Genomic DNA, 22,549 nt, shown 5'->3' on the forward strand with positions numbered 1-22,549 from the left:
ACACACACACACACACACACACACACACACACACACACACACACACACACACACACACACACACACACACACACACATTTCCTCTTCCATGTTTCAACTTTATTTTTAAACCAGACACAGGAAGAAAAAAAAACATACACACACATATTAAAGGTAACATATTATGCTCATTTTCAGGTTCAGAATTATAATCTGGGTACCTACTAAAACATTTTTTTCATGGTGTAGTGTCCTAAAAACCCTTTATATTTCCCTATGTGTTATTGCTGAATCTCCTATGTTACACCTCTGTCTGAAACGTTCCGTTTTAGAGTATGTCTCTTTAATCCCCTTTTTTACAAAAAGCCCAATCTGTTCTGGTTGGCCATGAATCTAACTGCCAATTTAAATCTAACTGCCAGTAAGATTCAGGGGTGTGTGAGTGACATCATCGGAGGAGAAAAATCTGACAGGGGTATTGGAAAACTCATAAAGGTAGAGGTGGAGAAAAAGAGTGAGGTTGTTTTTCTTCATTCTTTGGGACTCTCTAGTTTGGTCACACTGGACCCATATTAATGTTGAAAAACAATGAAAAAGGACATAGCCTACTACTGCATAGATATGAAGAAAGGAAAAGACTAAACAAAGCGAGTGAGGCAGGTTGACGGAACATAAACATAAACCGACTCGGTTACTCGATAACCCTTTTACTCAAAATGCACGGAGAGCTCCTTATCTAAAGTCATAACTCTCCTCAGATAGCCACACTGATGAAATCATTCCAGCAGTTGCGTGTGTGTGTGTGTGTGTGAGTGTTCTAACCCTGTCTGTGCGTGTGGGCAGGTATCGTGTGGTGGTGCCCTATCCGCCGCAGAGCGAGGCTGAGATTGAGCTGCGTGAAGGGGACGTGGTGTTTGTCCACAAGAAGAGGGAAGACGGCTGGTACAAGGGCACCCTGCAGAGGACAGGACAGACCGGCCTGTTCCCCAGCAGCTTCGTAGAGAGCTTCTGAACTGGAAAGAGAAAAAGTGGACAAAACCAAACACACACTGGTCCTGTTTCCTGAGTCGCAAAACACACACAAACACACAAGCTACATACTGTACATACACCAAGGATGGGCCAACATTGGTTTAAAAAAGTAGTTTAAAAAAATGTAATTGATGCACAACCATGCAAAAAAGTATTGAGGATTTTTCTTCCGGTAAAAACAGGCAAGAAATTCTGGGAATTGAGATAAATGGATAAGAAATGAAAATAATCTTATTAAAAGCTCTTGAGAAACTTATATTGGCCCATCTTACCACACACACACACACACACACACACACACACACACACACACACACACACACACACACGTATAAGAACGCTCCCATCGGGCTTGGACCAGCCACTCAAGAAGCGGGGCTGTTTTCTCATTGTCCTGAACCCGCTGTGAAGTTGACTACTGAAGGCACACAAGAGACTCAAAGAGCACAAAAGGGCAAGCCCTGCCTCCTAGTTCTCCTCCTTGGCATCGCCCACCAGCAAACACTAGCACAGAAAGCGTCAGCTCTGCTTTCCACTGAGACCTCAGAACTTGAATTCGGGTGCTTTCCTTTGTTTGAGAAGTGAAGATGTTATCGCCAGGTGACGAGCGAAGGGTGCGAGGGGCTCACTCTGTTTTAGTTTGTGACAACAAGCACATGTGTTTCTTAAAAAAACGATCTATGTTAATACCAATGCATGTAGCATTATTATTATGTTTTTTCTTTTTATATATATAAATATATGTTGAAATAGATGTTTGTGTTGTCCCAAACGAGTCGAGCTGTGATGATTCATCACAGGAATTTCAAAAGAAAAGGTAAAGAAATTAATTAGGTTAATCATTTTTTCTATTTATATATCAGACAAACATTTATACAAGCAATTTTTTAAATTTTTATTTGTCCTTTATAAAACCCAACAGCTGGGTTGAAAAATGAATTAACTGGCTTGCTGAATGTAGGAAGAAACTAAACTAAACGCCAAAACTGTTGAGCAAACATTTTGTGTTAATCTCCTGTGTGGGGTTATAGAAACAAAGAATGCACATGAAACAACCTGCCAATATACAGTATATACACAGCCATACAGTATTTGACACTATTAGACAAATGGGATTTCCGTTGCTTCTTGACGCGTCATACAGTTTTTTAGGAGTGCATTACTTTAAGCAGGCCTTTTTGGGACACAATTATAAAAAAAAATCTCAATCCAGCCTTTTTAGTCTAAAACGTAGGAAATCCTAAACTAACCAAGAAAAAAATATGGTTACAAATGCTCAACATTTCGGACAGTAACTCCTTTTCCTGAGCCTTGTCTTCAGATACCGTTGAGGGTTTTTGTCCAACGGCAGCAATATTGTGAAACCAAATGTGTGAGGATTCCGATTGCTGGCTGGAAGAATGTACAGTGGAAGTCAGAAAAGGGCAGGGGACACAAGGTTTCTCATAACACAACAACTGCCAACCTTTGACAACAACTGTTTCCTCTGACCTTAACAACCTTTAACAAGTATTTTTGTACAGCTTCAGTGAGTGTTTTAGTCTGTCTTGCTTTGTGAAACTCTGGCGTCCCTGAGTGTCAATCCAGGCTTGTCTAGTTTACATCCAGCCACAACCATCTACCTTTTATTCCCTGTTTCTGGAGATATAGGCACAGCATAACTCAGAGCTTGGCCTGCTCAACTGTGTGTGTGTGTGTGTGTGTGTGTGTGTGTGTGTGTGTGTGTGTGTGTGTGTGTGTGTGTGTGTGTGTGTGTGTGTGTGTGTGTGTGTGTGTGTGTGTGTGTGTGTGTGTGTGTGTGTGTGTGTGGGTGGGTGGGTGGGTGGGTGTGGGTGGGTGGGAGGTTGTGTGTGTCAGCAGGATGTTAATACCTGAATGTTTTTTTCCTCACCTGCTGTTTTTTTAAATGAGCCAGAATTAAATACAAACAACTACTTGCCATGTGCACAGAGCTAAGGCTCACTCATTGGCTAAGCACACACGTCGAATTGGGTCTTTTTGAGAGTGCGTCATTGGCTAAACAAACTTAAGAAAAATATAATGAACATTTAGAAAATTTCAGGCTAAAAAAATCTGTTTCCTCTCACCCACTTCGTCCATACAATGCTTTTCAGAATAATACTACAAAGTGAAAATGGAACATTCAGTTATAAAAAAAAAGTTGTAATTTTTTTTCGAGTTGACACCGATCCCTAAGAAGTGAGGGAAATTAACTTTACCAAGAGTACACACACACACACACAAACAACGTTATAACAGAGAGCTGCATGCTCTGCAATCATCTTCTGACAGTGCAGTATGGGTAGTCGTCTGCATCTTGAGCAACAGCTAAAACCAAAAACACTGCAATTCAGATTTTTCTTTCTTCAGCAACTCAGTTCAACAAGCTGTAACACAAACATCTGGGGATAGACTGACAAATATCGCTTCTCGGTTAGAGTTGTGGATATAAAGCAGTCGATTTGATTATTTTACATGTTTCGATTTTTGAATTGTTCAATTTGTTCAATCGTTTCAATCCTGTTTCATACAAGTGTAGTAGACAACCATGTCTGTGGCGGCTTTTTTTTGTTGAGTGTTTCAGTTTGTCCCAGTAAAAAGTGCCATGGGAAAGGGTCAAAACTAATTTTGGCAGAAGATATTGGTTATTATTGGAAGCTTCAATCCAAAAAAATATCTGGCCTTCAAAAGCTGTCAGTCAAAACCCTAGTGCCTACAAATGCCAACAACACAACACACACAAACACACACTCTAAAGTATTTACATCAGGCAGGCCAATCCGTCTTTCATCTCTTCATTACTTTCTTATCCGTACGATGAGCATGCTACTTGTTTCTCTCTGACTCCAATGACAAAAACCAGCAGACCCCAGACCAGCTCTGCACAAAACTCCGAGCCAGGTTTTCCCCCTTTGTCTATATTGCACGTCCGCTGATCAGAGGACTATAATTTCTACTGAGTTAAAACTTAAGCACAAGTCCTCATTGGTGTAGACCATGGACGGATCTCTAAATGGTATTGGTCTTATATTCTCCTGGGTGAGGTTGATGCTTTGAGAAGGAGGAGGAAAGTTTACTACATGGTGGAAACATCGAAATTAAAAAGCACTGCACGGTGTTGCTCACTTTACACAAAATATCTTGAGCCGAAAATTTTTCCCATGGTATTTGTGTTTTATTGAAGTGTTGTTGTGAGCTCGTCTATTCGTCTCAGCTTCCTGGATGTAAATACCACTTGATAACTCATGGTGACTGATGGCTTGACAAATTCACACAGGCCTTCAGCGGCGGCTGTAATTTCCATTGGATACGAACACAACATAAAAACAAAGCGTTGCACATCTACTTTTTTTATTGGACTCTCTTTTTTTGGTCCTTCCAGGAAGCCTGAGCCCTCACCCTGCCATCTTAAATTAGATGTTGGCCATATTTGTTCCTATGGATACTTGGGTGTTTGAGTGAGTGAATCAGTGAGTGAGTGAGTGTGTGTGTTTGTGTGTACTATGTTTGTGTGTGTGCGCGCGAAGGGATGTAGCTCTTTACATAAATAAAAAACTTTATGAAAAAGTTCGGTGAGGCGTGAACCTCTCTGGGACTGTGTTGGGTTGAATATGGCGGTACAGCGAGAGGAACAGTTAAAAAAAAAGAAAAAGTAAAAAAAGAAAGTATATATATAATGATATATTGTGCAGAATATTTATAGGCCTTTTGTGCCATTGAAGTCATGCTCAGCGCTGGCCATGCCCAGCACTCTCTCTCTCTACCATGTGATCATTATACATCGTCTTGTACTGATGACCTGAGGTGGCTGATTTTGATTGTTTTTTTTTCATGTCAGGTGCAATTTTTGCAATAAATGCCTTTGTTTTAAAACAGATTTTCAGTGTCTTTTTTTTCTTTTGCATCTGCCTGCTGCTGCTTCATAATAGAGATGAGACAGAGAGTGAATGAAACACAACACACACACACACACACACACACACACACACACACACACACACACACACACACACACACACACACACACACACACCTCGTGTAGTCTGATGAGTAACAAACACATCCCATTAGGATTTTCCCAGTTGCCCTTTGGAGGATTCATCCTGAGAAACCTATTATGTCCTGCTCTAATTAGAATGATCTGTACTCACAAATGTGTTGCTCGTGAGGAGCTGAGAAGGCCTCGTAAGCAACACTCCCAAATGCAATTGTCTGACAGAGTGTATTCCCGTATTTTTCTGTCAGTGCAGACATGCTGGTAAAAAGGATGTTTAGAACTAAAGCCCCCCTCCATCTTCCCCTCTCCTGTCCTCCATCACCTCTTTACCCATCTCCATCCCTCCCCATTCTCATTCTCTCCCCCCCCCCGTCTCTCTCGTGTTCTCAAGCCAACACTGGCATGGGGTTTGTAATTGGTCATTTCAGAGTGTCGCCAGGCCCTCCTCTTAAATGACAACCTCATCTCTCCAGCAGCCAGGCCTGTCTCCAATGATCACCCCCATTTGCATTTAGAGTGACTAGCAAAAGGTGACAGCGGTATGTGTGTGGACGTACATGTGTGTGTGTGTGTGTGTGTGTGTGTGTGTGTGTGTGTGTGTGTGTGTGTGTGTGTGTGTGAGAGAGAGAGAGAAAGAGAGAGAGAGAGAGAGCAGGGGGTATTATAGCTATCGTGCCGGTAAGCGCACGCAGAAAAAACTTAACACACAAATACCAACTTGTTATATTTCAGGTGAGCAGGGGGCAGGCAGGCAGCTAATTTAGATAGTTTGGATTTTGGCAGCACACAGGCAGGGAAACTGGGAGAAATCACTTGCCGCCCAGAGGCTGAACCACCCAGAGAGTAGCTTAAGGGAAAAGTAGCCTACACACACACACACACACACACACACTTTCTTGGGGTGTCCTCTTTCTCAACCTGCCAGTGTGGTGCCATACGCCCCTGCAGGGAAGCGATCAGCATTCCTCTGCTTTCCTCTGTCCACCTGTCTGTGTGCCAGCCCTGAGTCACATAAAGGGCAACATAGCCAGAGGTTTAGACACTGCAGGAAACGAGACCTCTGTCAGGCAGCACAGTGCAGTCCCCTGGAGAGAGAGAGAGAGAGAGTGTGTGTGTGTGTGTGTGTGTGTGTGTCTTCAAATAAAGCCAATTGGTGGGCAGGGAAGATATTAAGCTACTGCTCCCTGCTGTCTCCTAACCCTTGAAGGAGGCTGAGAGAGAGAGGTATTTGTACATCCAGCAAAACTTGGATGTAGGTGCGCTGGACAAAAATGTACTTTTGTATATATGTGAAGTAAAACATGAAATATGTCCTTTATGGCCCCCCATACTTGTGACCCTTCTCTTTCCACCTTAAGAAATGTGAATGGCTCTACAGCTGGCATTACATTTATGTGACACCGTAACGGCAATGACATGATTCTTGTCCGGTCATGAGATTCCAGTTTGTAAATGTGTAATGCAGAGAAGAATCCCTTTAATTGGAATGGGTTCAAAATGGAACATCTTACAACATGACGCTGTGATGATAACGTTCACACGTCCCTGACCGACCAGATGTGTCCTTGCCGTTGCATGCGGCCTCATACTGATGATAGAGTAATAGGTTTTCCTCCTCTGCATATTCCAACAGAGGAAACGGGTTTTTGCAGACCACCTTTTCCGTGTGACTGTGGGAAAAAGTGTTTGGGGAGAACCGATCAAAACCAATAAAAGTTCAAAGATTTAAAAGTCTGGATATTACATCACTGCATTTCCAGTTTAAAAAACAATTGGTGAAAAGTAACTGAATACATTTACACGAGTAGCATACTATACCTTAAGTAAATCAAAAATGGAACAGAGTACTGTATTTTATTTATAGTCTGGTATCATTAACTTTACTTATGCACTTCATAACATAATACACACACGAGTATTTATTTTGGAATTGCCTTTTTTTTTAAATAAAGATAAAGTAGCAGGGAATGATTGATTCTACGCCATATTGTGAGATTAAAACAAGCAGACAAGCAGAGTGTATCATGACAAAAATACAAATATTTATTTAGAAAGGAGGAAAAAAATTAAAATAAAAGCTCCCATATAACACTGTTTGTTCCTTAAATACAAGTGTAATACAAATGTGTCTTAGACAAAGCGTTACTCCATTGGGCATATTGTTGCTTCTCTGGATGTACAAGTTAGGAGGCTAGATAGTGTATTTTCTATGTGAGCTTCACACTGATAAGGCACCAACACATGGTAAGCACGAGTGTACATATAAAGTGGCAGTGTGTGTGTGAGTTAATGTTGGTTTGTGAACCAGAAGCAGGGTGCTCTGGTTTACTCTTTACTGTCAAATGCTTTGAGGTGTGAAACCCCATCTCAACATCTGGACTCCAGAGAGAAGAGAGTAAAGATTCAAATCAATAATACAGTCACAAATGCATCCTCCCTCTCCTCCTGTACTCCCTCACAAAAATAGATAGTGACATAATGCCATTTGTTCTCTCACCGTTTATGGAAGTAAGAAAAATAAGGGAGCAAGTACTACAAGATATATTCATATAAAACACATGCTGTAACATCTACCTGATCAGAAACCAAACCTCAGCCTTGCCTCTCCAAGAAAAGTGGGAAACTGTGATATAAGAGAAGTCAACAGGAGAAATTGCTTGGCTCTGGCAGGATTTGTTTGTAGTGCTGGTGCGCGCTCATAATAAAAGGTTTAAAGCATCAAAGAGGTTTGAAAAAGGTTTAAAAAAAAATTGGGATGGTGACCATGCTTATGGCCATTCTTCACACATGGATTCTGTTAAAACTACTGGACACATTGACAGTTCTCTGTGGAGGACATATTCTGTATCGTCTCCCATTTAGACATGACCATGATAAAGAGATTGGAATGCTGAATGTTTCTTAAGAAATTGAGGCCAAAATGTAAATCTCACCAGGTGCATGTCTGAAAAGGCCTTAATAATAAATTAGAAGCAAGTTACAGATGTTTGACTGTCTCATTAGCATAGGCATGAGACTGCGTTACAAAAAACATTATGATTTGTTCTTACTTGACACTAAGGATATGGCAGACAGATACAATGTAACTGAACAAGTCCCTTCACGTGTAATGTGTACGTACCTACCAAAGTTATTTGATCACTAGACAACAACTAGTGACGATCAATACAGTCTGGGCAGGAGTAAAAAAAGGGGAAAAAAGGAGGGAGGTATATAGAATATAAAGGTTTGATAAAAAAACGACAGGATAAATATAAAATATTACACAGATGTATAAAATCCCACAAAGAAGATTAAAAATACCATTCAAGAAAGTGTGTGTGGGGATTCATGGCCACAGTCATTAAACGTTTGTCAAACTATCAAACTCACACTCCTTAGTGTGTTAGTGTTTGAGACTGGATAGGGAAGTGGGCAAGAGTGTCACTGGTTATACTGATATCAAAGTGGAGAGCACTTTCTTCAGGTCTTCACATGAAGCCAGAACTGGAAGAGAGGAGAAGAGAAAAAAAAGGAGCAGGGAATCAAATTCTGCAACTATTTCCATATAACACCACATCTGAAAAGCTGATAGTAATGTCTGTATTAGTGTGTTGAGAGGAGCCCCTTACTTCTTGCGGTCCTTGTCTTTCTTGCCATTAGCAGTGAGGCTCTGGGCCTGCAGCAGCTGTGCGGCGGCTCGTCTCTTGCTGAAGGAGCTCAGGTCCTCGTCAAGGAGTCTCTTCTTGTCCTCCAGAGAGCCTTTCTCGTCTGCGTGGAGCCGCTTCAGCTGCTCAAAGCGACCTTGCAGCTGAGATAACACACACACACACAAACCAACAGAGTTACAGAGATGCCTCCGTTTGTGGTACTAGCATTATCTAGGAGAAACAAGAACATTAGAGATCTGCCTTGTCTATGTAGCAACTCAAAATACTACAAGGTTTTACTCTCTCACACAAATAAATCACCAGTGAATAAATGAAGTCAGTGATCGACAATGTTAGCATCATCCTCATAAACTGTTCTTGCTTTGAAGGTGGAGTCAGTGATTCTGAAGAACGATTGTTGACAAACCAAGATTTGGTTAAAATCAGTGAATGTTTCCTCACAAATCGCAACCTGTCTGTACTGTGTGTGCACTAAAAAAAAAATCTGCCGTTAATAAACAGCCTAGGCTCTGTAAACTGGTATGTAAACAAAGTGTGTGTGTGTTAACAAAAGGGGACCCCCATAGCTAGCAACATGCCTGTTTGCATAGCCTAGGTTTAAATATTAACACTAGAATGTTTTCAGCACACACAGTACGGAGAGATAGTGGAACGCGAGGAGACATTCACTGACTTTGAAAAAAAGTGATTTTGACAACAAGCATTTTTCCATGATCACTTGGTGAATTGTTGTAAAGTCAGCAAACTTTCCTCCCCTTAGGAGTGAAATGCGCACAGTTGCTTTTTTTTTAAACACAGAAAATGCTGCTAAAGAAGAGTGTGTGTGTGTGTGTGTGTGTGTGTGTGTGTACCTCTCTCTCAGCTTCCTTCAGCTCACCCTCCTTCTCCTTGACCCTCTGCACAAACATCTGCCTCATCTCGTCCTCCCTCTTCTGCAGCTCCACCAGGAACTCCTGGCGCTTGGCTTCGTACGTCTGCTGCAAGCTGCGCGCACACACACACACACACACATAAATAAATATAAGTCTTCTGTGGTACATTTTTGGCTGTGTTCAAGTGTGTATTTAAGAGTGGGCAGTTCACCTGACAGGCTTGCACTCTGGGCCTGTGTCTTTGAAGCCCATCTCCTCCAGTTTGCAGCGTCTGTACAGCTCGTAGTGGCGAGAGTGCGTCTGCTCTCTCAGGTCCTCCATGTTGACACAGATCAGCATCTCCCTCAGCTTTACAAAGTCACAGTGATTCTCGTTCTCCACTGACAAAATAAGAAAATAAAAACATTAGACACCCAGCTGAAGTTAAATATCAAGCACAGGATGCATCTTGTCAAAATCACTTTCAGTCATAATCAGTGAATATCTCCACACGATGCGCTACCTGTTTCGTACTGTGTGCAGCGGCTGAAAAAAATAACCTGGTTTTAATACACAGCCTAGGCTCTGTAAACGGGCATGTTGCTTGCTACGGTGGGCCCTCCAACGGACAGGTAGTGGATCTAGAGGAGATATTCACTGATTTTGACAACAAGCGTTCACTAGAATCGCTGAGCCCAACTTTAAGTGTTTAGACATGTCATCTCAAAGTTTTGAGACCAGGCAAGGAAAGCATTAAGATAATAAACTCCACACTAATGACATTTCTTCACTTTAGGGTTAGGATTTAGTACTGACTTATACGTGACAATTCTTGTAAAAAAAAACTTTGCATTTAAAAAGTTTAATTGCAACCAACGTGATGTTACCATTCACAGGAAACTCTTTTGCAACAGAAGCACAGTTGTGGAGGAAAGCACATGAACAAACAGTATTCCATCTTACCTTGTACTACACCCCAGGGATACTGACGAGCCTTCACCATCTTATTGCCCACGCTGACTTCCTCTGTGCTGCCGACCACAGCAAACGGCAAAAGGCCCTACAGAAACATCTGATCTCATTACACGTATTAACATATACTGCCAGCAAAGATAAGTGTGGCTGGACCCGTTTGAGGCCAAACACATTACATAGTTAAGTAAAAGAAATTGTATATGCTTATTGACTCACAGCTGTTAACCTCAGACAATGTATTTTTGTTATACTTTTAAAATCTTGCTGACGCTACAAAGAAATGTGAGTTCAGTTTCAGAGATCAAACAACTGCAGACCTAGGGAAATATAAACTGAAGGTCTGTCAGACTGCGCTGACAGAAGTGAAAAATCCACATAAAACGAAGCACAGAAATCAGTAAAGGTGAGATATTGGACTTAAAATACATAATATCTCAACAGTAAATATGTAACATTGTAAAGTCTTACGGTTAAAACATTTTTAATGTAACATTTTGCCAAACCTTGCTCACAGATCCCAGTGAAAATATTAAAAGTTTGCTTAATCTAAAGTAACAGCTGTGTCCGAAATTGTCTGTAACTTCCTGGAAACTGAAATTCAACCCCACTTCATGTTGTGTATTGACCATTATAAACTTGCTTTTTTTTTTAGCAAGGTGGTGTAACAGTGTTTGTGTGCAACAGTGTGTTGTGTGTGTGTGTGTGTGTGTGTGTGTGTGTGTACATGCATTGTTTTCTTACATTCATTGTAGTGTTGACCTTGGCTACGGTCTCATCGTCCAGGGGGAACTGGTAGATCTGGACTCCGTTGCTGACCAGCTCACTCATGATCTTGATCTTGAACTTGTGCAGCTCACTCTTGCTGATGGTGTCGGCTTTGGCGATCACTGGGATGATGTTCACCTACAGCCACATGGGACACGCATGTTCATACACGTGCACAAAAATCAAGATTCTTCTTTCTCAATATTACACATATAAAAAATATACTATTATCTGTACTCGAAGAGAAGAAAAAAAATGCGCTTTTAATGAGATCAGTATGCATAAAATGAATTCATAATTAAGGGTCATATCATATCAAACCTCAAACTCCTTTGACATTAATCTAATACCACTGAAGAAATCACCAAGATAATAATGTTTCATATGTGATCTACATTTGGAAGAAAACTTGGATCTTATTGTAGCTTAGAGCAGATTTGTTGATGATAAATCATAGTCACTGATTTCAACATTACCAAAAAAGATACATAATACCAAGGTCTCATCTGCCTTTCCTGTGGCCACGGTGTTGTGGTGGCAATTCATTTGATTACAGTTTTGTATTTAAAAAAAAGTGTGTTAAGACTAAATAAATAACGGACGCCACAGAAATGTAGTAAGTGAAAAAACAAGCCAATATGACACATTCAAAAAATTATTCACTAGTAGCAGACAGTACAAACACATGATAACTTTTCCAACAGCATTTGTTCTCAGTCATTACTTTATCTAAGATGCTTTAGATAAGTTTCATGTAAACCAGCTTCCCTGATGTTATTTCAGGCCCAGCAGCCAACTCTGCTGTCCAAGTGGTCCCACATTCCAGCCCTGCCTGTCTGTCATTTTGTCGTACCAAAGATGTGTCTGTGTGTGGGTGGAATGAGTTGTTGTCACTAGAAAAGCTTCTGGGCCAAAGACCACACACACCCCTACACACACAGAATACACACTGCTCCCAGTAGGGAAAACAAAACAATGCTCGGAGATCGAATCCAACAGCTGCCTGAGTGAGGGACTGTGTCTCCGTTGGTGCTGCACATTCAATAAATAGCTCTTTTCTGTGTGTATCTGTACAGTGACACAAAAGGATAACTCAAGTGTGTGTGTGTGTGTGTGTGTGTGTGTGTGTGTGTGAGGTGATTACAGCATTCCACTGCTTTTTCTCCTCTATTCACACGCAAATCCGGGGTTACTGACACTCCAGAGCAGCGAAATCACACAAACACACAAAAACAACAAAGTGGCGCCCCACACACACACACACAACACACACACACACACACACACACACACACACACACACACACACACACAGAGCATGGGAAAGTTTCTGACCACTTCAAGAATGAAGGGAGGGGGTTAGAGCCGGTGGGATGGGTAAACCTCTCAGAGCCAAACACAAAGAGGAAAGTCCAGAAACAACCCTGGCATAGTCTTGAATACCGTACATACGTAGGCTATCACATGCACATCAGACTGTAAGATTTCCCTTTGATTCTTCAGTGTCCATTCAGTTTTTCCTACTCTCCTATGTTATTTAAAGCTGCACTGTTTAACTCTTTCATATAAATGAAGGTCAGTTACATTCAAGCCATCGCCCAAATGAGTTGACACAAAGTTGATTGAGCCTATCAGTATCAGCTACACATTACTCTCTCTGTATTGCTCAGTAGTGCAGCCTCTACAAACTGGTGTTTCTCCCCCCCCCCCTCCTCCGAAGCTGGCACAAGAGCTCAGAAAAATCTGAAGAAGCGCCAACGAAATGCTTCAGTTGTTTAATTATACTGCTTAGAAAAAACCTGGAAGTACAGAAGGAATAAAATACATGGGTGATCAACGAAGGTTTACGTAGTGTAGATGCCCCTGACATTGTTGTTGTAATTACTCAGAATTCCTTATGCAATTCCTCATTCCGACAGTTACACAGTAGCTCAAAGACCCCCCCTCCTCTTGATATACTGACAAACCCATACATCAGTCTGACCCTTCAATACACACACACACCTAACAGAAGGCATTCCCTAGCCCTTTACCCTTATCCATCACAATAAATACCTAAACCCAACACTTATACCAAGCCACTCAAACAATCGTAACCCTCAACCAGCCCTTTAAAGTAGAGAGGTCCTGGCAACATATCCTCACTCTCCAAGCATCTCAAGCTCAAATTGGTCAGCAGACATGGATCCTTGTCTTACCTTGCTGTCTAGTTTCTTCATAGTGACCAGGTCCAGGGATTTGAGTGAGTGACCTGAGGGGGAGATGAAGTAAAGGCAGGCGTGGACTCGTGAGTCGTGATAGTTGTGTAGGGAGCGCTTGATTTTTAGCTCCTCCTGCAGATAACTCTCAAACTGCTTGTCGATGTAGTCCACCACCGGCTGATAGCTGCGGGATAAACATAAAAGTGGGCTGATAAGTTCTGTGGTACATGGCAGCAAACTTAAAATAAGGATAACTGATCTTAACACTTCGAGACTCTTAATCGCAGCCAATAACAGACTATTTGACACACTTCTCCTCCTCCTACCTCTCCTGTTTGTTCATCTGGTCTCCAAAGCCCACGGTGTTGACCACGGTGAGACGCAGTCTGACGTTACTCTCCTGCAGGTCGTAGGTTTGAGCCCGCAGCTTCACCTCAGGCTCAAAGTGGGACGACTCAAAGTTCTCAAAGTTGGTGTTGAACAGAGTGTCCATCAGGGTGGACTTGCCGATACCGGTTTCACCTGGAGATAAAAAAAATAAAAAATAAAATATGGGACACACATTAGGTAGATAGGGGAATTTGAACTTCCAAGTTGAGGTCAAGTTTAGTTGTGTGTGTGTGTGTGTAGGCGTTGAAGGAAAAAAAACTGCTTTAGATTGCAACATTCCTTTAGCGTAATTTGTTAGGGGAGGGACGACTCAACACCAAGCTCCAAGTCCCAGTTGAGTTGGAGCAGGTGTTGCAGGTTTTTGACTCAACAACCTGCACTGCGTAATGAGTAATATTTCTATATTACTCATTGAATCAAACCACACATGACCTCATGACAACTGCAGTGGAAGTGGATGAAGATGCTCATGTAAAACAAGTTGCATATATGATGAACTAAGTACCGATGCAGAGAATATTGAAGCAGAAGCCCTGGCAGATGGACTTGTTGACGAGTTGATCCGGGAGGCTGTCAAAGCCCACATGGCCTGCCAAGTTCAGGGGCCGCATTCCATTGTCCTGGAGGGAGAAATCACACAGACAGTCACTTCTGCAGCAAAACTGAAATATCAACCTTAATAAACTAAAATGTGTTCACCTGCCAGACACAACACCTTACCTTCATATATTTAGATTGTGTGGTAGAAAATGATGCACCATTATAATAGAAAGGAAATCAGACAATAATGCACTTGATTATAATAATAATAATAATAATAATAATAATAATAATAATAATAATAATAATAATTTTTATTTATATAGCGCTCTTCTCTCTATGTTAACAAATCAATGGAATAATTCACATGTAAAATGGTGCAGGCACTTCAAATATTACAATACACTACCATTTTTTTGCATGCAGGTCTGAATTTGATTGAATTGAAACAGCTTTTGCGACTTGCATAAAAAAGGTCTAAAACGTTTGTGTAAGTCTGTATCTCAGACAGAGGGGCAGACACACACATGTAGGCTAAACTTCTTTCTCAGACTGATCGCGCCTGTCCCCTCCTCTGACCTGCCCTCGTCTGAACTCGTAAACAGAAATCCGGAGAATCACTAGTGAGCTAAGCAAAGGACTTAACTAACACTGACCTAGTTATAGTAGCCTGGTACAATCTGCTGACGCTAAGGAAAAACTAAATCATTTCGATTGTAAACAATGTTGTCTACGTGGAAGCCAAATTTCATTCAAAAACTTAGAGATTTAATGTTGTCGCATATTAAACGACGCAGCCAGCGTAACCTAAATGATGTACTGGATATTAAAAGACGACGTCAACATATTTGTACTAGTCTACCTGTAGAAAAGGTGTGTTTAACCGTGAAGCACACAACTACTTTGACAAACTTTTGCCAGTTACTAGCTACTGGCTAGTAGGGTTAGCCAGCTAGCGCCCTCCGTGGTATGTAGTAGTGAAAGATGTAGTAGTCAGGATGGAATGCACTCAGAAAAGTTAAACATTTAGGTAAAAAGTCCAGTTTGATGTTATGTAACCTGTCGTCAGTGTTAAATGTGTTTTTGTGTTCTTCATTGTCTGTGAGTAACGTTTGAACTGCCGTGATTTCAGTAACTTGACACAAATAGTTAGTCAGCTAACAGTGGCTAACTTAACGATAGCCCCGGACACTCCCTGCTCAGCTGTCAAGAACAATGACATTTGTCCACCACAAACAAAGAAAATACCAACCGGCTGCCGAGCAACATCCGAAGAAGCCATAGTTTCAGCCAGAAGTTTATATTCCAGATAGGATTAGAAATAAAACGACAAAACTGACTAAAGAGCGACTTCTTATTTTTTTTAGTAGTCTGTTCGGCACCGCCTCACTGTGCCTACCATCGACAACTGGACAGGCTAGTCTACTCAAAAGAATATAGGAATGAGGTGAAATCTACAGTTTGTAAATCTGATTTGAAGCCAAAATACTATACTTAGGTGAAGTGTCACCGTTAATCAAACATCCAATAGTTTCTATGAAGTTATATGCTTCATTTTCAACAATGTGCAGCCAACCAATTGTAATTAAATGTAGTAATACACTCGTCGTCCCCCCTACTTTGTGTAATGGTACAGCCCAATTTAATTTTCCCAGTCGCTTCCATGGCATGTGGCGGACTGTCAGAAAAAGTGTAAAGCGGATTACATCTACATCCACCAGCTTCTCTTTTTATGCTGTTTGTTCCTGATTTTACATTAAAACCATATTGCCCTTAGATAATTTAAAAATAACTACAAGAAAATAGAATAAAATAAAAAAACGCGTCTTTCGCTCAGATTTTAGGGGAAAATAGATATTTCACAAGGCGAATTTCTTCGCAATCTGTATTCAAAATATAGCCTATTTCTTCTCCGGGGTAGCCTACTTTTTCACTTTGTGAGTTTGTGTACATATTAAATGTTATTGTCATTCAATTTGGTGCATTTTCCCCGCTTGTGTGGTGTTGACCAATGACCAACAAGATGTAGGCTATTGCATGCCATCTAAAATGAACAGGTTTTAGTTTCAGATCTAAATTACCTTCTCATCTAGTGCAGGTCCGAAGTAGCCTATATATATTTTTTTTAACTTATTTGTAACCCTTAGGCCTATATTAGGTCCATATTTCTCACGCCATTGGCACTTATATTAAAACGTTATCCTCCAAACATAACACTGATTTTAGGCTACTACATTGACAGTTTCACTCGCAATCGGAACCCGAGTTTACGAGGAGCACGGGAACGCAGCACGGTATTTGCCAAGCTGGGTCTTTTTTTTGCATGGATGCTCCAGTGAACGTGCGACCCCTATCTGCCAGAGCTCGTCACTCCCTGTGCAGAAGGAGGAGGAGAAGAAAAAGAGGCCAGGTCAGGGGGAGAAGAAGATGCTGTCATCATCCGACCTCAATGAATGACAGTAACGTCAACATGGAGTCAATTTTATACGCGCTCGTGTAACTTTATTCGGCCCTCTCTTCTCTGCCGCTCAGTTTGGGCGCGTGCAGTAGGACTATGGCGTCCCGGTGCACGGAGCAAGCCGTGCAGGAGTTCCTGATGGATAGAGGAGGGAGGGTCCAACAGATGGAGCTGATTGATCATTTCCTATCAGTTTGGGGGAAGGACGATGACCAAACTGGGGAAGGGGCGGTGGTGGATCGCGAGCTGCTGCTGAAACGCATCGTGGACGGCGTGGGTTTCGTGCAGGTGGAAAACGGCGTGAAATTCGTGTGTTTAAATAACAGTGAAGGAGGCTGCAGCGCGGACGCGGTGATGCGTGCGGACACAGGCGGCCACGATCACGCGGAGTGCAACGGTAATAACATCATGGTTCATTTCCACGAGACGGAGGACGACAACCATGTCAACGGTAACACAGACCCCGAAGAAGAAACAGGTGAGTGAGGCATAGTAGGTGTAGGTTTTATGCTGTTTGATTGTGTGGCATTTGTATTCAAGATGTATCTGTTTAAATGTTTTGCATATGCTACATGCAAATTATGTAACCTGTAAGCACCTCCGTGCAATCAGTAACGATGTCTATTTATTATGCTCTCTAGCACTATTTGCATGGAATGATTTGTTTGGCATTGGCCCTCTGAAAAGCCACAACAGTAACAAATGCCTTTGTTTGGCCATTGTTTTTGAAGGCCAATACCTACTATACTGAAGAGGTAAAGGTCAAATGATCGATAGGCTACCTTTTAATTTTTACCTATTTATTGCCCAAAATCACAACAATATGTTTACAATAATTCAGGATAACAATGACACAGAGAGGATAACAATACTAAACGTGTGCCAATATATGGGGATTACAATATAAAGGTTGTTTTAGATAGATAGTGTCAACGTTGGATGACAAACCAAAAACAACAACATGTGAATGCTTCCACAGGAGCCTCCAGCCCATCATCAGCTGCCAGCCTGGACAATGATACACAATCCTCCAATGACAATGATCGACCTGCAGCTGCCCCCTCCCTTAATGCTAGGCCCAACAGCACAGGTAACCCTAGCTGTGTTGGAGGAGGGGAGGTGAAGCTGAGGGAGAGGAGGAGGCGTGAGTCAGCCCCAGTGATCGGTATACCAGGGCTGGAGCAGGCTCACTGTGTTGGGGTCGGAGGGTCCCACAGCCAGCAGCAGCTGAGAGGGGCACGCAGGGTGTCCAGAGGCTCCCAGAGGGCCATGCTGATCAGCTGCCTCTCTGAAGACAGCGCCTTGGAAGGGCTGGACAGCATCGCATACATCAACACACCCAAGGGAAGTCGCAGGAACTTCATAGAGCTGATGATGAGTAGCTCTCCTCAGGTAAGATGCTTTGCTGTATCTATAGCATGATAAAAAGCTGTGTAGATGTTTTTCACAAGTCTTTATTTTATTAGTACGACCACTTTACAGTGCAGAGCATTTAAACCCATCTTAAGCATTTCAGAGAGTATGTTTACACAACACGGGCTCCAAACACTAAAATGAATTGATTTTGTTATGCTGACACGCGGCTTTTCAATTATTTCAAACTTTGAACCACGTCATACATTATAGGTCACTCCTAAAGCAGGGATGTCACAGCTGGTTTGTCACCATTGGGTGTACACTAAAACCTGAATGGCAGACAGTTGCCCATTGATGAAATGAAGCAGGTTCCCCTGCATTTAATTGCAACTGTGTAACTTGTTGCTTGGCACAGAGCCAGCTGTACACGGTGCGGGGTGTGGCTAGGAAATGTAATATTCATGAAGCGTGACTCCACAGCAACAGTATGCTGTCTTATATAACACAAAGGGATTTGACACAGTGATGTAATCTAGTTGCTTTAACTCTTGAGGCGGGATGATCTATGACCTTGGATGATAATCCTCAGCATCACAGGATCACATCGACAGAAATGATGATTTCAGGGGAGCTCGTGGTGTAGTGGTTAGAGCCCCCTATGAGGCTCAGTCCTCGCAGTGGACGCGGGTTTGAGTCTGGCCCGGGCATTTCTGCATGTCACTCCCCTCTGCCCCATTTCATATATGTCAATAAAGCATGAACAGTGCAAAAAAAAAGAAAAACAACTCAAAACTCATTTGTTACTGTCAAATACAACTTTTTAATTCAGTTTGAAGATATTTTATTCGATCGCATTTGTTGCTTAGTGGCCTACTTCTATAAAGCCGTTCACAAATGAATGACATAGTATTCTTGTAAGTGTTGTTATTTTCTGGGCTGCAGAAATCCTATGTAGAATCACCATAGCAGGCTTTATATCACCATCAAGTGTTAAACGTATTGTATTAAACGGTGTTACACTAAAACATTTATACCTTCCCCCCTTTATGTTCTCACCTTTGTCCCTTTTTGCAGGTTCGGCGGTCCCTGATCAGCCGCGGTCCACGTATCAGGGACTCAGTTCGGAGTGACGGAGACTCTACATCCATCCTGTCCTCGGGCACAGACGAGGACTGTGCCTCAGTGACCCTGGACCCTGTGGAACATGAGTGGATGCTGTGTGCTTCAGAGGGCCTGTGGGAAAGCCTCCAGTCCCTGCTGGCTGTGGAACCCAGCCTGGTGGCTAAGAGGGACTTTGTGACCGGCTTCACCTGCCTCCACTGGGCAGCCAAGCAGGGCAAAGCAGAGCTGCTCTCCCAGCTGCTGGCCTTTGCCAAGGAGAACTCTGTCCCTGTGAATGTGAATGTGAGGTCGAGCGCCGGATACACACCGCTACACCTGGCAGCTTTGCATGGGCACACACAGGTGGGTTGCACGGGGATGGTGGATGGAGTGGTCTCTTGTGTCGCACCTGCTCAATGAAGTAGTAGATCAGTGTATGTGGAGAACAAACAGGGTGCTCATTGATCAACTGAGAATACAATGGAAATAAGACAGAGTTAGCATAACAGGCTAATCACAATCACCCTAATTGAATACAACACAATATCTTATAAAATCCATATGTTCAGTAGTTCAGTGAACTATGTGGAATATAGCAATATATCTCAATGTGCATCGAATCGCAATGTGATCCTGATATATTGTGGTCCATGTATTGTTGTGGTGCGTATCATATTGTGAAGTCCTTGCCAGTACCCAGTAGCCTGGCTCCGCCCGCCCGCCTACTTCCGGCCAAATTTTATTTTCCCTTCAGTAGTCAGTCTGGGTGTACAGCCCATTTCCCAGTTTTGCCGGAGATTCGACAGCCGGTCCAATCAGCGAACAGAGCGAGTGGCTGAGAACGATGACGTCGAAGTCGCGCTCCAGTTTCAGTTGCCAGAAGCCGGCTCATGACACACGTGACGACCAAACGTTATGCGATTGGTTGGCTAATCCAGAGTGGCACTGGGCAGATCCAATAGTTTAAAACTTTAACAGACACCCGCCTCCATGAGTGAACGTTTGCCAATTACAGCACTTCCAGACCTTCTGTACAAATGAAATGAAGTACGATGGTCTGGTAGCACCAGGCTAAGTACCCAGCCCATAGGTTACGACTATTGCTTTTAAATTCAGTTTCAATTCAAATATGTCTTAAATGTTAAAGCATTTTCCCCCCCCCGTGCTGTGATTTGGACAGGCGGTGCGCGTGTTACTGTCGGACTGGGAGGCGGACCCCGAGGCTCGCGACTACAGCGGGAGGCGGGCCATCCAGTACCTGCCCCCTCCACTGGCCGCAAACCTGCAGGAGGAAGGAGTGGTGACATCGCCCGGAGCGGAGTCAGACAACCAAAACACTCAGAGCAGAAGCCGTGCCAGCAGGGGTAGGGGCTGGAAGTTTCTCCAGGAACATTTGAACCCACGAAAGCTCCTAAACATGCCCACAGAGGCAGCAGAAGACGCAGGGCAGGGTAGGACCAAGGCGGGCATGCAGAGGAAGTCTTCCCTGAGCAGACTGAATGCCCGGCTGCATCGAGGGCGCCACAGAGCCCAGATCATCCACAGCGCCTCCTTCAGGGACACGGGGGAAGTGGGGAGAGGAGAGGACCTGCCCTCCAGCCCTCTCAGACCACGGCCACTCTCCAACCTGTTTGGATGAAGGCACTACTCCTCGAACCAGCGATTTACAGAGATAGGAACCACGTCTAACACAGTTACAGTTTACAGAATTAAGGTTTACTCACCTTTTATAAGCTGACAGGTCAGGTCATTTTTTTAAGAGCAAAAAGTAATAATACACATTCTAATATATGTCAACTAAGCTGATTTTTCAGAATGATTATTTTAAGGATTTTAAATGGATGAACCACAAATGTGTGTTTTGTCTAAACTTATTTAACTTATTTTTTTATTTTATTTTTATTTTTTTGACTTATGTTGATCTCTCGAGGGCTGTTCAAGTAGCATTTTATTTACCGCAACAACTAATTGAGTTAAAATTGAACGTCTGCTAGGTGAGTTTTACACAAGTGTTAAGTTTCACATATGTTTAAGAGCTGGTAGAAAACATCACCCTATTTTTTGTTTTTCACTAGTACAATGTTCACACAAATGCCATAGCAACAGGCATGATTGTGTCACGTTTTCATTTTGTTTTTGAATCACAGTGGAGAGGGGGATTTAAAGGATTATGCTTTGGTTTGATTCCACGCACTTACACACAAGTTTTGTTGTTTGCAGAGTTAAGTAATATATTCATAAAACAAATGTTTCTATATTTCAACCTACTTTTTGGATTGGATGCTGTCGATCTTTTTTTTTAGAACACTACCGTTATGTGAATGAATCTTTTTCATCTTAAATCTTTTTTTATTTTTATTTTGAGGTAGCAGAGTTTAGTATTCAAACTTGTGTAACCACAGTATTCTTGTATGTCTAAATAACCGTGTCATGTTTGCACTTGTCACTTTGAAAATAATTTTTCGATTATGGGAGGAATCTTCTCAAACTAAAACCAGGGCAGCTGTTACAGCTCCCATGTCATACGCATAAGTTGATTTTGTATACACGATATCAGAGGCTGATCAAATTGTTACACTGTTAATTGTATAATGCACCGAATAGATATATAAAAGTCCTTGTACAAATTAAAGTATGTGCGAGGAGATCTCAAGGCTGCCATGGCTTTAGTAAGATCTAAATAGCTTTATAAAGAAGCTAGTCAGTTATACAACAAGACTGTTTCAGAGGGTGTTAGCACGGAGATAACTGATATTTGTTAGTGTGAGTTTTTGCTTCTACTGTTATGTAACTAATTTTTGTCTTTTAAGTTTAAGAAGCTCGTGCAAATCTTCAATTATTACAGGTCAAAATCCAATTTGGCGAGACATTTTGAGTTATTCTGGTAAAGGTCTTCCCACAGACCAACCCCATGGGACCGACTAGTTCTACAGCAAATATGCAATCGACCTTAACAGATTTTTACATTAAATACATTTCCTTCATAGGACACTTGTATTGGTCTAACTTTGCATGTACACGATCATTAATCATGTCTGCATCATCAGTGGATAGTAAAAGAGTCTAGACCAGGATATAATGTATGTTTAGCTAATGAGCGTATTGACTTTTTGACTGTTTTACCCAAATATGTGAACCTCGCTTAAAATCTGATTATTGCATCAATGACACGCATCCTAGATTTCATGAATGTTCCCTCAGTGTCTTGTAGCATTTTTTAACTCAAATCATAGGGCTTCATCTAATTGTATTTT

The 22,549-nt window shown here is 42.1% G+C and overlaps 3 protein-coding genes across 3 annotated transcripts in view; 2 read left to right on the top strand and 1 right to left on the bottom strand.

The window, feature by feature from the left end:
- Window positions 1-991, top strand: part of LOC307258346 (E3 ubiquitin-protein ligase SH3RF3-like) — a gene marked incomplete at its 3' end in the record, with an annotated part of 92,282 nt that extends 91,291 nt beyond the window's left edge. Inside the window, exon 10 of the mRNA XM_080037858.1 lies at window positions 823-991. Within this exon, the coding sequence (XP_079893984.1) occupies window positions 823-991 (169 nt within the window). The remainder of the gene's footprint in view (window positions 1-822) is intronic.
- A 6,039-nt stretch (window positions 992-7,030) lies between these two features.
- Window positions 7,031-15,781, bottom strand: septin10 (septin 10). Its single transcript, XM_080037723.1, has 10 exons — window positions 15,633-15,781; window positions 14,346-14,460; window positions 13,777-13,972; window positions 13,448-13,634; window positions 11,226-11,387; window positions 10,473-10,569; window positions 9,742-9,910; window positions 9,510-9,642; window positions 8,620-8,798; window positions 7,031-8,494 (listed from the first exon to the last, which is right to left on the bottom strand). The coding sequence occupies exons 1-10, from the start codon at window positions 15,660-15,662 to the stop codon at window positions 8,479-8,481; spliced, it is 1,284 nt and encodes a 427-aa protein (XP_079893849.1). The 5' UTR covers window positions 15,663-15,781; the 3' UTR covers window positions 7,031-8,478.
- A 1,153-nt stretch (window positions 15,782-16,934) lies between these two features.
- On the top strand, window positions 16,935-20,934 carry sowahca (sosondowah ankyrin repeat domain family Ca; the record flags this gene model as incomplete). Its single annotated transcript, XM_080037780.1, has 4 exons — window positions 16,935-17,316; window positions 17,818-18,230; window positions 19,269-19,658; window positions 20,476-20,934. The coding sequence occupies 4 exons, from the start codon at window positions 16,935-16,937 to the stop codon at window positions 20,932-20,934; spliced, it is 1,644 nt and encodes a 547-aa protein (XP_079893906.1).
- Window positions 20,935-22,549: the final 1,615 nt, after the last annotated feature.

Source organism: Ammodytes marinus (assembly GCF_949987685.1).
Source record: "Ammodytes marinus genome assembly, chromosome: 12".
NCBI lineage: Eukaryota > Metazoa > Chordata > Actinopteri > Uranoscopiformes > Ammodytidae > Ammodytes > Ammodytes marinus.

Excerpts from the sequence above, each read along its gene's own strand:
- septin10 (XM_080037723.1), bottom strand. The coding sequence starts at position 15,662 with ATGGCTTCTTCGGATGTTGCTCGGCAGCCG. Across the intron at positions 13,973-14,345 it reads CTTCAATATTCTCTGCATCG|GTGAAACCGGTATCGGCAAG; the intron begins GTACTTAGTTCA and ends TTTTATCTCCAG. Across the intron at positions 10,570-11,225 it reads AGGTCAACACTACAATGAAT|GGCCTTTTGCCGTTTGCTGT; the intron begins GTAAGAAAACAA and ends ATGTTTCTGTAG.